The following is a 16299-nucleotide window of genomic DNA, read 5'->3' as shown; positions in this document are numbered from 1 at the left end:
CTCTCAAAGTCCATACCTCCAACCAGGCTCATGTCCTATCTCACCACCTGCTAAAAAGTAAAGTAAGGAAATGAATACCTCAAATATATCTAAACAAGTCTAAATACCTTTCCACAAGAGTAGGTAGTATTTTTTGTAACCAGGGTGAATGGACCGTTTAATGTTTCTTTAAACTGTGTTTTTAGGAGCAAACACCCATCAGCCCACCTGCCCCTGTCAGTCTCACCATCACTGATCAGTCCACCTCCAGATCATAAAAGTGCTCGATGTCTTAATCATGAAACTCTCTCACACCTTTTATTCTGTAGCAAACAGCAAAGTGTGATCTTTAATTCCTCTTCCCCACAAAATAGTTGAGCATGATTTGTGACCCTTGTTGGAAATGTGTTGCAGGGAGCAGAAGTGCAGCTCATTAAAATAATGCATCTAAGTTCAAATGTGGATGCCTGGAATGAAAATTCATATCTTCATGTGTTACTGCAGAATTGGTTCTGCCTAATAAAGTTTGGATAATATGATATGTATGTTATTCTGATCCGTTGACTCGACAATCGACCCTGGGCAGGAGAACTAAACGAACCCAGAGCAACGTGATGCAGCGACACGCAATGGAAACACAACAGAAGCAATTAATATTACGATGCTAAAGCTTTACGACACTTACAGTAAACCAAGTTTATTTAGACTGTGTTCGTAGGAGGGAAACTGAGGCACGAGTGGAAAAGAAAGCAATTCCAAACTCTGGAAGTCGAATAAACTTATAAATGTATCTCCATTTCAAGGAAAGTGATATTCAGATCATGTTCAGGTAAAATCCTGTAATAAAAGGAAACATTCTTAAACAACACCAACAACAACAATTACAATAAAACAACAACAACAACAACAACAACAATACTATAATAACTAAATAGGTAAACAAAAATAAATGATAAAATAATTAATTATGGTATAAAAAATATTAACACTTTGAATATAAATGTTAATACAATAAAGTAATAATTTATACATGTAAGCAATACAAATAAATGATAAAATAAAAAAATATATACTATTAATAATAATAATAATAATAATAATAATAATGAGCTTGAACTATATCTTTATAGCACGTATCTGAATAAGGTTACAAAGTGCTTGACACAATACATGGGAATAAAACAACACAAAACAAAACAAATATGGCCTATTATATAGAAGGAATTTACCTGAAAAACATAATGACCCTGCGTGATGTGAGAGTAACTTTTAAACTTTTAAAAACCTTCCCTGGTGACCTGCAGCCACATCAAGTATATTGATTGTGTTATAATTACATACAGTATATTTATTGTGCTATATTTATATACAATAAATTGATTGTTTTATATTTATATAATGATTGTTGTATTTATATACAGTATATTGACTGTGTTATATGTATATACAGTATATTGATTGTTGTATTTATATACCGTATATTGATCGTGTTATATGTATATACAGTATATTGATTGTGTTATATTATATATAGTATATGATTGTGTTATATGTTTATACAGTATATTGATTGTTATATTTATATACTATATATGATTGTGTTATATGTATATACAGTATATTGATTGTGTTATATGTATATACAATATATTGATTGGGTTATATTTATGTACAGTCTATGATTGTGTTATATTTATGTACGTCTATGATTGTGTTATATTTATAAACAGTATATTGATTGTGTTATATTTATGTACAGTCTATAATTGTGATATATGTATATACAGTCTATGATTCCTAACCATCATAGACTGTCTATGAGTGTGTTATAGTTATGGTGCAGCTCAGGATCGGTCCCGCGCTCCACACATCATGACAGAGCCCCGGGCTTGTGAGTTGTGGCCTGTAGGCGGCGCCACGGAGGCCGCTCCTGTGTAAAAACAACATCTCACCTTCTTCCTTTAGTCCAAGTGCTGGAGCACGTTAGAGTGACCGCGGAGTGCGTCGGCTGTCATGGAGTTCAGCGTTAATACGGCGTGAATTGCGAAGAAGAGGGGGACTTTCGAGTCGGAGGAGCGGAGCCACGAGTCGAGCCATGGCCGCCCGGGAGGAAGGAGAGGTCCCGCACGGCAAAACAAGGCACCGCGACGGGGCTGGAAGTGTAAACAGCTCGGAGGGCTTCAGGAACGGCTACGTGAAGAGCTGCGTCACCCCCCTCAAACAGGACCGCGAGCGGGGCTTTTTGTTCAACGTGTGCAGGTTTTGCAACGAAGACGTGCTCAACTCCACGCTGTTAAAGGTCTCTGCCCTCTACGTGGGCGCCTTTGTGGTCGTCGCGGCGTCGCTCCTCGTCTCCCGGAGCCTGCAAAGTGACTCGCCGTGGGATTTGCGGACTTTCCTGTGGGGCTTCTCGCAGTCCGTCAGCCCGCTGTTCAGCATCGGATGTGCTTTCTTCTTCCTGACGCTGTACCTGCGGAGGAAGAAGCAGGGCAGCAGCAAGTGTTGGCTCGCCTCTCTGCCCGCGTCCTGTTACCTCGGGGATTTTCTGGTGTTGCGGTTCCTGCAATGGGGAGAGGAGCAGCACCAGATGCAAATGGTGGGCAGGTTGTTGTTCGTGCTGGGATGCGTGGGTCTGCTCACGCTCATCCCGACTCTCAAACTCAAACACAGCGTGCTCGTGCTGGTGTTCGCCAGCGTCGTGTGGCTCGTCTCCTTCACAAGTTTGAGCGGACTGCCCGCGCTGCTCCGGCCGCTCTTCGCCTGCCTCGCCGGGGTGTGCGGCTCCCTGACGGGGCTCTGCTTCGACCGTTACTACCCGTCGAGGGAGGCGCCGAGCGGGACCTCCGGTGCGGAGGAGAAGGTCCCAGTGATCAGACCCCGGAGACGGTCCAGCTGTGTGTCGCTGGGGGAGACGTCCACCAGCTATTATGGCAGCTGTAAAATGCCCCGCAGACCCTCGTTGCCCTGTATATCCAGAGAACAGGTAGGTCTCTCCCCCCATCCCCTCCTGCAGGACCACGGCTGTTGTTTTTAAGGACAGTAGGCCCACTGATCAACCACAGCTACACATGTGCATGAGATGAGGAAAACACACAAACACACAAAAAGCACAGACCTGCAGGGAAACACTGCCCCATGAACCCAACAGGACATATCCATAAAGAAACTGCTCAGTTAAGGAGGCATTAAAGAGAAGTTTGTATTGTGAATGGCTTCGCTTTGCCATTCCAGGCACACAAACTTTATATTTTACATTAATATAATGTCCAAATTTACTTTTTATTAGTTTAAACTTCACCCAATAATTTAAATTTAACTTTCATGCATTACATTGCTGATACTTGATTACAAGTGTATATCAGCGAAAGATTGCTTGATATATATATATATATAACACAAGTAGATTTCACCATCCAAACATTTCTTGATGGATATTTAATGTAAAGCTGATGAAACAGCTTTTTCTCTCTAATTAAATATCAGCAATTAACTTTCCTGCATTACATTGCTGATATGACACTAGACCTGCGAATATACTCTCTCACCAGAACGAAGATATTGCACAACATTATATGCAGTAGCTGATGTTTGATTACACGTACTTTCCTGCAACACTTTCTTGCCATCACTCGTGTTCCTCTTCGTTCTGTTGGGAATATATTCCTTTTAAAAGTTAATACACCACATCATCAATGGAGTGTGAGTATATAAGTCGGACATTAGAATAACAACACCAGCAGCAAACCCAGTGATGTGGCCCTTACACTCCCACATCACTGTAGTCAACAGTCAACAAAACACGATGATGGTGAGCACAGGCAGCAAGGATTCACTGTCTTGTTGCTTTTCCCTTTTTCTTTGCTTGTACACATGGGCCCATACAAGCTTGTATGAAACCAGCGTGTTTACATACAGTAGCTCGCAGGGTCCACCGCAGAGAGATGCTCCTTTCTCCTCCGCATGAGTTTTTGTAAACCAATACACCTATATCGAGTGATATCCACACCAAATGAAGACTATCGTGTTGCATACTAGTATGTGTGCGGGACAAGAAAGAGCTGAAGCAAGCTGCTGCCTTCATTTGTGTGCAGACAAAGTGGACAATTGGCAGTAGTTAGTATTTTAAACAATATATTTCAAAACACAAAACCTGCAGCTGCTCAGTGGATGCCAGTCAGCTCACACGCATTGTTTGTGTGTCCTTCGAGCGTAGTAAGAAATGATAAGAGATCTAAAAATGTAAGTCCAGTTTGTCTCAGTTGTCCTGTTTCCAGCAGTTGTTTTTCCACCTCATTGTTAGCAGATTAGCAGTCACTCTGAGTCAGACAATAAACATTGCATCAAAACTAAAAAAGTTGAATCATTAAATATATATATATATATAAATAAATGTAATATCTCTCCTTTTGTGATGCTTAATTAGTTTCCCAGTTTTTGAAGGTAGTTATGTACATCACACAGTTTTTCATTCAACAAACCATGCGTTTTTTTTCCATTGCTAATCGGTTTTTAATTGATTTGTTCAGATTCCTAATTATTTTCTTGTCCCAGGTCCCTGAACTGATCGCTAAACCACTTTGATCCTGTTTGAAATTGACAAAATGTATGAAAAGAACAACAAACGCTTGTGCTAAAGTGGTGGATAAGATGTTCTCGACTGTGTGAAGTCGTGAACATCTTATCAGCTAAATATCGTGACATGCATTGTAATCCGCATTGAGTCGAAAGATAAGCAAAGTCCATTGTCATCACCCACGTCGACTTCACACTGTCCTTAAAAAACACTTGGCAGCCTCACAGTAAACATTTTAAAGTTTTTCTTAGTGACGAAAAGGGACTAACAACATAAATGCACTTTTTAAAGTACCTGTGTCATATGAGAAATGCCAGTCAGGTGCACTGAAGTAAGTGAATTGCCTGATAGTTTGGGGTGAGCCCTATTTTAGCAGCTTACGAGCAACCAGTCAGGTGTATTGTGGCCACTGCATGCTGGGGATAGATCTTACTCATCAGGATGGTATTATATCTTTCAATAGCCCATAACGATGGGAAAAGCTTTGTTAGATGCTCTTTTTAAAAAAGCTTTTTTTCCCTCAAGATGATGGGAAACCCTGCTTATCAAAGAATTTAGTGCGCGAATGAAGAACTTAAAACCGAGCATAAGGAAAAACTGTTTGTAATATTGCGTCTCCACATATTAATGTTTAATTCTGTACAAAAACCGTCAGTTCCTGCGTCAGAGAACGGCACAAGGAGGCACAAAGGAAGACTTTGAAAGGAGTCACTCAGGGTTCACTGGTGATGTCACGCATGTTCTTTCACTCGCAGGGAAGGGGGAGGTTGTATTTTTGGTCGCAGGAACACGTGGTTTGATATACAGCAAGTTCGTCATCACTGTAGACGCATGGTTAGGCATCATGATGAAAGACGAGTTGTTGGTTTAGGTCTTGATAACAGACACCGATGTGTGAATTAAGTCCTAAAACTAGAGGTGGAAAATGTTGCTTTCAAAACAATTTAAATGCTTCATCCTCAAATCTTTTTAACTGTCAAGTGCTTGTTAAAATCACATGAAAGGACATCGCCGGAAAAGACAACAGTTTTACCATCAGTCTTTAATTGTGTGGATTATAGGTTTAACTACAGAGATAGTACTTTTCTTGACGCCCTGTAACTATAACAGATGGGTCTCGCTGCTGAGAATAAACTCACCCAGACTCATGGCCAACAAACTTGCACATCATTACAGATGTAGACTCATGTTAAAGTGAAGACACTCAATAATGACTATCATAATTTTTTTTTTTTAAATCACTGGTAACTGGAAATAAGCGAATTTGTGATTTCAGGAGCTGTTAAATATTTAAGATGACACATTTATTTTTCTATAATTCACCTTTTCACCACATAGTAAGAATCATTTTGACATTTTATATTCATGTTTGAACCATCTGATGTGTTCAAAACCACTCTGCTAATGTGGATACAGATTTACTGCAAGTCCACGGCATCATCAATATTCAAGCTAAAAGTGCTGCTTCTGACAAATGTGCCCCATGGTCGGAAAGACTCCAGGGTGAGAGATGTGCCACTGGTGTACGCTTGTATGATCAGAACTTTTATATTTGAAATAGTTGGCTTGTTAGTTTAGTATTTGCTTGGTGTTTGGCTGTTAGGTTAATCATTTGTCATGAATATGAAGGAATTTAAGAGCGTCAGCAGCGCAGATAAGAAGTGGTAATACCTGAGTAATATTTGCACCTAAAAATACAAACATACCAGAAAATAGTTTGTAGCCCCTGTCCCAGTTTTTCTAATTTGAAAATCCAGAGTTCAAATTGAGGACACGAGAATGAACATTTGTGTTTTCAAATCAAAGGTTTCAGATATTTTAGGTGTTGACAGAGACCTGAGCCAGAGTATCATCTGGTATTATTACAACAAAATATATAAAATGTTGTTAATTGTATATTATTACGGGCTGCAGTGTGTAGACAATGTGATAAACAGGAGGGTCCTGCATTTGTTCTTAAACTACACTGAAGAGATTTGGCCACTAGTGTTGCTAGAGAGCAACAATTTGTCGTGTGTACTAACAGCCGCACATGCGTGGCCAGAATATTTATTGAGGAGGCGAATAAGGCTTATAATCTTTTCAATGTAAAAACTTATTCTGTGATAAAGGGCTATGTAGCTCATGCTACAAAAAATCTTTTTAGGACATTGCTGTTGGTAGTTGGGCCTCATCAAACTGCAATAAAAAACTGTTTTCTTGCTGATTTTCAGGCCGCACTTCTAACATGAAAGTTAAAAAGATGTGATATATGGCATCCTCTGGATTAACACAGTTTTACCAGTTCAAGATTGGACAAGTTGAATGAGTTCTAAAACATGGCCAGCATCTTGGGAGAATGGGACAACAAGCGAAAATGCACTTGCAGCTATTTCATACAGTTCAATTCAAATATTTGTAATATGTATAGTACGTTTTAGTGAGAAACTCTTAATGTAAATATAATCAAATTGGTGTTCATTTTACAAGTATACAAGACACACGCAAAAGTTCATATATATGAAGGGAAGGCATCGAATTAAAACACTTACAATTATGCATTTTTTAAATGAAACGGCTGAAACATATGCAGAGTTAAATAGAAACTTGGCCTACACATGTATTGAGAACCACACATTTGGATTTACTGAGAAAATCCCCTTTTTCCTTCAGGCCTTCAATTGAAAGTTTATTTCAACAGATCATTATTGTCTCCAAGTGCCTATATAATACCTCAGGTGAGGTTGTCAAGTGTCTAAATTTGAACTGAATGTGAACTTCCAATGAGCTCTACATGTTAAAACAAATACCAACACACTGTATAGCTCCATAGATTGCCTACAGATTTAGAACACCTAATTCAAATTCAGCCGTGTGATGGCACACATTTCAACAGATACTTGTCTTTCTAGTTTCAACACGTTGATGTCAATCTCCTGTGTCTTTCTGAGTATTTTTAACACCAAGAGGATTTAAGTATGATATACCAGTCAATCAAATATTGCTCAAGTTTAAGTTTTTAAACGCTCTTAAGTTTATTTTTAACTGAAGGGTGCTGTGACATCGATTAATATTCTTTGAAACTTATATAAAGAATCCTAAGTCAACTCTGATGAAAACTTATTGTCCTAAATTGAATTGTACAATGTCACATGAGTAATCCTTTCTGCTATTGTGTGTTCATGATCTTAAAGCAACATTCAAACAAACCACAAGCATCAGTTTCATGTCATGGTATGGTCCCGCTGTGAATCAAATTAACCAATCATAAGAATTAGGCCACTTTATTCTTAAATCAAAGTAGTACGTTTTTCCCCTTGTGATGAGATTTTCTCTAAATGACTCGTACCGACTGTCCCGAGCCCTCGAGAAACTAGTTCTTACCTCAGGAAAAAAAACGGTGAATGTCACACATTCTCTTAAATGGCATGTATGTTCCACTTAAGAACGAATCTGTTGGTTCGACGGCGGTGTAAAAGGCCCCGTGTATTAACACAGCATTGAGTCAGTTTGATTTCCAAATCTCGAAATGAGACAGGAGTTTCTGTAAAAGTGTGAACGTGGTTAAACGTACGACTATAAACAGAACAATCAACAAAAAAAACTATAAACACGGCCTTTTTATGTTGTGTTGGAGATAGAATTGTCTCATTATCAGGTTCCTGTTTCAGTTATTTTATGTTATCCAAAACATCTTGCACAACAAAAGTGGATTGACTAGGTACCAGGAGTCGGGTTCACTGAATCCTGGAGTTATTCCGTTAACTGTGTTCAGTTGAGTTAGATTCTTCTTCAGTTGAATATCTGAATTAATAAATACCTAAATAAGTCTGTAAATTGTGTAGTTGTGACCCAGTGAAGGAGCCCTGTACAACTTTGTATGTGCACATTTTATTATGACATTTCTGTTGCACTTTGAGAGGGTCCAATAATCGCAAGGGTCACAAATTGAGACCTAGAATTTGTAAGTGAGAAATATATAAAATTATTATGCTGCATATTTTTGGTTGTGGGTCCCTAGAATCATGTTTTTCAAACAGCTGTTTTCCACAAAAGGATTTTATTGTCCAACCTGAGTGGTAACCTGTTCTTACCTAGAATTGTGTCAACATAGACGCATTATTGACCCTGTTAGTTTTTTCAGATGAAGAGAATAAAGTAGAGATAATATCCTTTTTAAAGTAGGATTGTTGCATTTTGGCTTTCATGGCAAAAAATCTAAAAGCTTTACATCCAAGATGCAGCACCGGCTGTGAATTCAGGGAGAAACTCCTTCTTTTTTGTGTGGTTACCACTCCATGGGGGCAGGCAGGGGTAAATAATACACTTAACTAACCCCCCCTCCATCCAGGCAAGAACAAGAGGAGCAGGCTGCAGAGAGAAAGGTTGGAAAGGAGAGCAGTGAAAACGCAGAGCAGCTCTCAGCTGTCACGTTCGCTTGCTGTAAAGCCATGTGGAATGATATAACATTGACGTCACAACCCAGTGACGTACCACAGGGTGATTGCATAGAAGAAAAAAAATGCCAAGTCTTATTAATCGCCCTGTAGAATATAGTGTCTGCCTCCAGCAGTAATGAGAAAGGAAGAAATTGTCCGTCTTTAGACAGTGTGCAATAGAGTGTTTAGGGGGGGAAAGGTGCCACGGACAATTGTACTTTAAAGCCCACTTAGCTTATTTATCCAGAAAACAATTATAATAATTTTGATATTAAATATAAAAATATATGGTATAAAACCTTTTATTTATTTATTTATTTATTTATTTATTTATTTTGTCAGTGGTCTAATGAGACTGTTTGCACCCGCTGCCTCTTTATCTGATTTGACTGTGGAGAAACATATACACATTCTGTTTGCTCTTTTGCCTTTGGCTCATTATTATCAAAACAAAACCAGCATCTGAACAACATGTGTTATATTCAAGATGGTGTGTGTGTGTGTGTGTGTGTGTGTGTGTGTGTGTGTGTGTGTGTGTGTGTGTGTGTGTGTGTGTGTGTGTGTGTGTGTGTGTGTGTGTGTGTGTGTGTGTGTGTGTGTGTGTGTGTGTGTGTGTGTGTGTGTGTGTGTGTGTCTTTCTCTCTCTTTACGCTTGTGTGTGTCTGTGTGCAGGTTTTGTTTTATTTTCCAGTATACAGTTAATTACACATTTACTATTTACTGCACCATTTTCAATGTGATTACAAAAACCGGAAATAAGTCTGTCTTGCTTTAAACAATTAAATGTATAAAGATTATCAAATTAAAGCTTATTGTGCCCCTGTCACACACTCTGGGCCTCTGTCATGCTGAGGATGTGTCACAGACACTTGAAAGAACAACACAATCTATTTTTATATTGTTGCTCTTATTCTTTTTTTGTTTATTGAATAAAATTAAATATTAATGTAAATCCATTAAGATCAACAAGGGAACCTTTTCAGCTCAACCCAAATTGTACATTCTAATTTGTTTATATTTAAACATTTATATGTATTTGTAATTAACTATAGCTTATATGTCTAATGTCATCCACAGTTTAAGGTTGTGTATTTTTATGAAACATTTTTGTCAGTCTATGTAAAAAAAAAAAAAAAATGTAAAAGTACATTATTTCGTTTTTTTTAAATAATACATGTATTCATTTGGTTGGACTTTGAATTGCACATATGGCCATCTTTAGTCAAATTGTGGTTCATGTGACTTTGAGCTGAACCTTATTATATACTGTAAATCTATTTGATAAAATGAAATCTCAGCTGTGCTGTTGTTGCGCTGAAGGAGAATGACGTGTGGCGCTAACCTAAGTGTTTCGGAGCTTGTGTAACAGTTGCAATATCAAGACCAAGATGTCCTAATTCATTGCTTAGCAACTACTTATCAATGCCACAGGTAGCTTTCATAGTAAAGGTAAACATTTTGTGAAATGCCAAACCAAGAGCTGAATCAGCATTTATGAATGCTGTGTGTTAATATGGAAACCTTTTATCTGGTGTATTTCTACAAATGTACATAAGCATTTAATTCTGTTATTTTGGAAACTGCACTGGTCAAAATGTGGCTTGTTGTTATTGAACCCAGATGTCCCGCTGGTGACAGCTTCTGTTGGATTACACTCTCATCCCACTTCCTTTAAGAACTAGTTTGCATAGCTGCTTTTAATTTTTCATTGTCTGCAGCAGCAGGACCAGTAGAAAGGGTTAAGTTGAGCGGGGTGCTGTGTGTTTGGCTGACTGCGGAGTGAAACAGGATGCAGCGACTGCATTGTCAGCCTGCTGGTGTGAGTGCAAACAGATGAGGAAATGCTGGAGCGGGTACTCCAAAACTCGGGTTACCCTGGAAACGGTTTGCGTCATGATCACCAGCAATTAGCTTGCAGCTCTTTAGTTTTCATGATAGGACTACCAGAGCTTAGCCTGATGACTCTGGTGTCTGAACAGTCGCCATCAAAAGAGGACTCACTAAATATTCAGACCGTCTTGTGTTTGCTTTTTCCCTTTTAAGTAAAATTTATGGTCCACGAATTATAATTATTTTAGAAAAGAGTTTGAGTTGTGAGTTTTTGATGCTCTTGTTTTGAACTGTTCAGCGTGACCTCTCTTTCTAGTTTTCTCTAATTAGTCTTGATCCTTGATCCGTCCCTATCTTGTCTATCTTCTTGTGCTGTTATCAGTATACAAAGCGTGTTTGAGCTTGTGTACTGTTGAGGCCCAGGCTGGAGAGGGGGGGTACCAAACCGTTGCTATCAACTAAGTTTGGGCTAATTAGACCCTTTTTTTTTTTCTTCTCCTTTTCTCCTGCAACTGTTGTATCAGCTTCCCATACTTTGCCTGTTTTCACTACATGAAAAATTGGCAAATGTGAAGTGGCTAGATAAGATAAGTAATGACAAAATGTTCCCCCAAGCCGCCTGCTCCATTTGCAACACAATTGAGCGTTTTAGTTTGAGGAAGCGGTGTAGATTTTATGTGCAGCTCGTCATCTCGCAGGCTTTTGATAACACCGTGAGGTTTCCAACAATGCAAACAGTTCAGGTGGCTTAGCTTTTAAGTTCAGGATGAGGTTGTTGAACCTTGCGTGTGTTGACTGTTTGCTCAGTCCAATGACAGGGTGAGAGTAGAGGGAGAGAGCATGGTTAGGTTTTGACGAGGGGCGGTGTGGTTAAATTAGACCGCTATGACATAGATGGTGGGAGCCCTTGTTTGAAAGTCTGCTTGAGAAAATAGGTTGAGGGTGTAGTAATTTTTTTTATTGAACTGAATCGTGCTGTTAGTAAAACATGAGGTTTTACTGACTCTTAATAGTCACCAAATTACTTTATTGGTGTAAAATCACCTTCTTTCTTCTTTCAATATTTGCAAGATTTTGCATGATGATCTCAGGGAAATTTGGACAAGAGTGATTCTTTTTTTTGTGGCATTGAGAATTATTATAGCTCTTATTTTTATTTTACATTTTCACCAAAACATTAAACAGCAATTCTATGAAATATTTACTCACTTTCTTCCTCCACTTTCCTGTCTTTATTTTGTTCACTCTTGCTCTGTTTCTCATTTTCTCTGAATTTCTTTCTGTCTTTCTCTGTGCGCCTCTTTTGAAAATGGTGTCAGCACTGCTGCTTTTACACCAAAAGGCTGTTGCTAAGTGACGGTTGACGTCAGCCGCAGCTACAGAGGAGGGCTTGTGTGTGTTTAGCAGCTGAGGGCAGATCCCACTGAAAAGGGCAAAACTGTGAAGCACTATTAGTCACTGCAATGAAAACCCGAACTTCAACCAACGCGATCACCATTTCCAATAACTGTGCACAATTTATTTGGAGTACTTATTGTAAAAAAGTAAATCTGTGAAAGTGGAACGATGAGGTTTTAGATAAATTGTTTTTGGAGAAACTGCACCCGGCCAATCCCCACCCCCTTTTCTTCACTTTTTCTTTAGTCTGTCGCTGTCTCCCTTTCTTTCTCACTTTAACCCTCATCCGCCCCTCCCCCAACACACACACACACACACACGCGCACAGGCGCACAGGCTCAAATGCCAGACACCCCCCCTCTTCCCCTCACATAATGTAAGTGAGATTTTGTAGATAGACTTTGTGTCTGACGAAGGTCTCTGACTCCGAGCTTCAGTGTGATATCTCCCCCATCTGGCCAAGGTTGCTCTCGATCTGCTCGCCATTGTTCAGTGTAATCAATTCCCAGGGACCTGTATCATCCTCCCTCCCCCCACCCCACTTGTGCCCCCCGCCTCTCGTCTGTGACTGCACACGAAATTTGACCTGTCAGAGTGAAATAAACTTCCTCCGCTCACCTCTCCTGAGCAGTTATTTGTTATTATCTTGTAAGAATTCAGGACATTTCGGTTGCAGCATGATGCTTGTATTATCTGCGTCATCGTGAGGTTGAAAACGGAACATGATTTGCTCGTGCTTGGCTGACACACGTGAGGCAGAATCCTTGTTTTTCTTTATGCGAGAAAAGTTGTAGAGCCATGACACAGAAATTTACACAGTCTATATACACAGCAGAGGACACGGGCAGAGTCATATGGAGCTTACTGATGGCAGAGCTCAGGGTTTAATCGCACACCCCCATTGCCGCTAACGCACACTGTGCTGTTCAGATACAGTCTGAGCCGTGGCCCGCCCCAAACTGTCAGCGATCCATGTGAACGCCTTGAAATGATGTGCTCATAAGAATATTAGAAAAGTGATATTTAGGGGATCAAGGTCTGATCAGCAGTGGTGTCGTAGCCTAAGAGACTTTGCTTCAAGCCAAAGTGCAGTTTAGAGAAAATGGGGTTAAACCAAAGACACTGACTACAGCCAGACTACTACACTTTAGTTTAAAACACATCACTGCTGCTACGTTTACACCTGCCGCCCACATTATTCCGAGCAATTAAAACGAAAAATGGACACGCTGCTTGCCCTGTTTTAGTTTGAAAACTCAAAGTTATAGTCTGGACGGGCAAAACGGAGAAGATCACCCGCATTCACTTTCATTCAGTCAAGACTCGAAATGACGGCAAAAAAATTATGACTGATATGGAGCCAAAAGGCTCATGTGGATGGAGATCATTTTAGTTTTAAAACGCTGTTTATAAAAAAAACAAAAAACATTAGTATTTATGTAGCCTAAATCCCTTCTTACCTTCCTGGGCACATCTGACTCTGAAGGGTTAAGCAAGCAAAACTATTTATGTATTTATTCAGTAACAGACACCATATTAATGTTTTTACATACTATAAAAGCTTCTGTCTACTTTTTATATATCTGCCTTTGTCCTGACCCTGTATCATGGGATCAAGTTGATCAACAGTGGAATTGATGTCATACCCGGCATGGTACCATAGACATTGGGCATAAGGAATTGGGTGCTCAGCTACAGACAGCAGTTGTTTGCAGAGTTTAGGCATAGAATAAAGATATTCTTTTAACACAGATAATACAGAAAGTTACTGTTGTGTTGGGTGTGTTATTACTGCTAAGTCGTCAAAAAATGTTGATGCATCAGGTTGGGTGTTTGTAGAAGTAGCAAAAACTATGCAAATTACATTTGAAGTCTTTCTAGCTTAGCTCGTTTGCATAAACCATAATTTTCCTTTGTCCAGTTCTATATGTTTTTCTTCTGTGGCAAATGCCAACAGGCCATATGTTTCAAATAACACATCAATGTAACACCATGTACCTGTTAGGAAGAAGTGCTGGATATTATGCAACAGATCTGAAACGGGTCAAAGCATCAGTAAGCCAACTAGTCAACTTTAATTGTCTTTCATTTGCTCCTTAAGTATATTTTCAACATGCAAAGTTGAAGATGTAGTTGAAAACTGTTGTGGAACCACAATACACCAATTAACCTTTTCCTGACGTCAGTGTATCGTATTTGCATTATATCTTGTGTCAGCTGCTTTCAGCGCTTCATCTGTTTGCACTTCGGCTCAATCAGACATAACAAACTTTGTACCAGGGAGCAAGCAGGACGACGTCTGTTTAATGTCCGGTTCAACTGATTCAGACATTTGCTTGCTGGCATACAGCTCCTCCGAGTTACGTCTAGATAAATTCAGCGTTGTAGTGAACGTATCAAAGCAGCTCTTGTCTGTCGCACACAGCCTCTGACAAAGTGCCTCTGTGCCGCTATCTCCCAAAGTTTGTCCAAAATGTCGCTATATATGACAGGAGGTATTTTTTAAAACAAAAATAATCACCCAACTTCTTATAGAAGAACGGGACATGTCCAAGAAATAACCTAGTACATTTTGGAACAGATTTGGACAAATCCAGGAATTTTGTTATTTTCCTTTTATTTAACATTGCAAGATTTTTAAGGAAATAATTCATAGATCTTGATGACAAAAATTAGGCATATTTATGAGGGACCTGCATAGAGCCATTCTAGTTTAAATTGTACACGCTATACTATTTTGAAAAAGTAATAGCCAATTGGGGAAATTCCTGGGGACTTTCAGTGGACTTTGTCTGGCCAGTCCCCTAGTTAGAGACACGCAACGGACGCAAAAATTAAACATGTACATGTTCAAAAGGAAACCTCTCGAGAAAGTACAGACCCAATTCTCCTGATATCCTACGGAGGTCATCTCAGAAAACGGCTTCACAGACTCACTCACTCACTTACTGACATTCGGAGAAGAAGCTGAGACCGCAGCCGGTCCAGTCAAAACTAATTTGAGCAGCTCTACCAAAGACTAAATGTATCATGGAGGTGTCGATCATTTATCATGTTTTTGGCACATGATAAGCTGTCCATGCAGATAATGTGTTGAAGTTAACTGTTAGCCTGTCTTTGAGCCACAGAGCAGTGAAAATAGGGAAGCAGTGAAACTAAAGGTCACATTCACATCCATAACAAACCTTTATTTTGTTGTCTCCCTAAGACGACATTTATATATCATGATACTGTAGTTAATTGATTTGTCCATCTAGGGATTACAACCTACAGGGAAATAAATATAAAAAAATATAATTAGAAAAGCATTAAAACTCGAATTTAAATTATTAAATTATTATTGCAATTATTTTGCAAATTCTGAGTCAAAAAAGTTCTGCATACGTTATGTAAGGTGTGCAAATTCGTGTCACCAGTGTCTTGACTTGAGGATCATGATTTCTACCATTTAAACAAATTTACATTTTCTAGCTCTCCCTTACTTTACTTTATTCTTCCTAACTATCTTTGTTAATAATTGATTTGGAAGTTTTGCCCTTTTTGCAACTTTATTTTTCTGTATTTATGACCAACAGTGCCCTTTAACAGCAACGCCACAGTGCCTTAATACCAAGAAATGTAAAGGTCCTCCCGCAAAAAGAAAAAAGGATTGTATACTACACAAATCCTGGTAAACTTGGTACATGTAGGCCTCACCTTTGCTCTCCTTAGCTCTGTTTAGTAAACCTACCTCTGGTCTGTGTGACTCTGACTCATCTGACAGTCAGCCAGTGTTCCAGTATTTATGCCATGTGGCATCTGTCTCAGGTGATGCAGGCAGAGTTTGCCGAGCTCTGGAGTTTATACTTACAGATGTAAAACGCTGATCTCTGGTGGTTCCAGCATTATGTTGTGATCCACTCTCTGTCAGTGATGCCTGCCGAGTCTGCTCGTTCTGAAGATGGGATATCGAGGGGAAAGTCACTCAGAAAGCCAACTCTTCTGACTGTTACACCTGTGTTCAAACTGCAGGATGGACGTATAGCCTAAGGAAGTGTTGATTTGCAACACTTTTGGATGCATTGAGTTTATTATACAGTGCAGGCTCAGGGATTTGTGTTT

General features: G+C 39.3%; 1 protein-coding gene across 2 annotated transcripts in view; it reads left to right on the top strand.

Annotated features, from left to right (window-relative positions):
• The first annotated feature begins 1917 nt into the window (after positions 1–1917).
• pde3b (phosphodiesterase 3B) overlaps positions 1918–16299 on the top strand; it is a 39038-nt gene continuing 24656 nt past the window's right edge. Inside the window, exon 1 of one of the 2 annotated variants that reach the window (XR_004695125.1) lies at positions 1918–2962. Coding sequence is in view for 1 of the 2 variants with exons in the window: in XM_035153323.2 (XP_035009214.1) it covers positions 2075–2962 (888 nt within the window). In the remaining variant the exon portion in view is untranslated. The remainder of the gene's footprint in view (positions 2963–16299) is intronic. The other variant, XM_035153323.2, reaches the window with a different exon arrangement.

The sequence above is a fragment of the Hippoglossus stenolepis genome, chromosome 1 (genome assembly GCF_022539355.2).
Source record: "Hippoglossus stenolepis isolate QCI-W04-F060 chromosome 1, HSTE1.2, whole genome shotgun sequence".
Lineage (NCBI taxonomy): Eukaryota > Metazoa > Chordata > Actinopteri > Pleuronectiformes > Pleuronectidae > Hippoglossus > Hippoglossus stenolepis.
The sequence above is the reverse complement of the archived record's forward strand: the minus strand, read 5'-3'. Positions and strand labels throughout refer to the sequence as shown.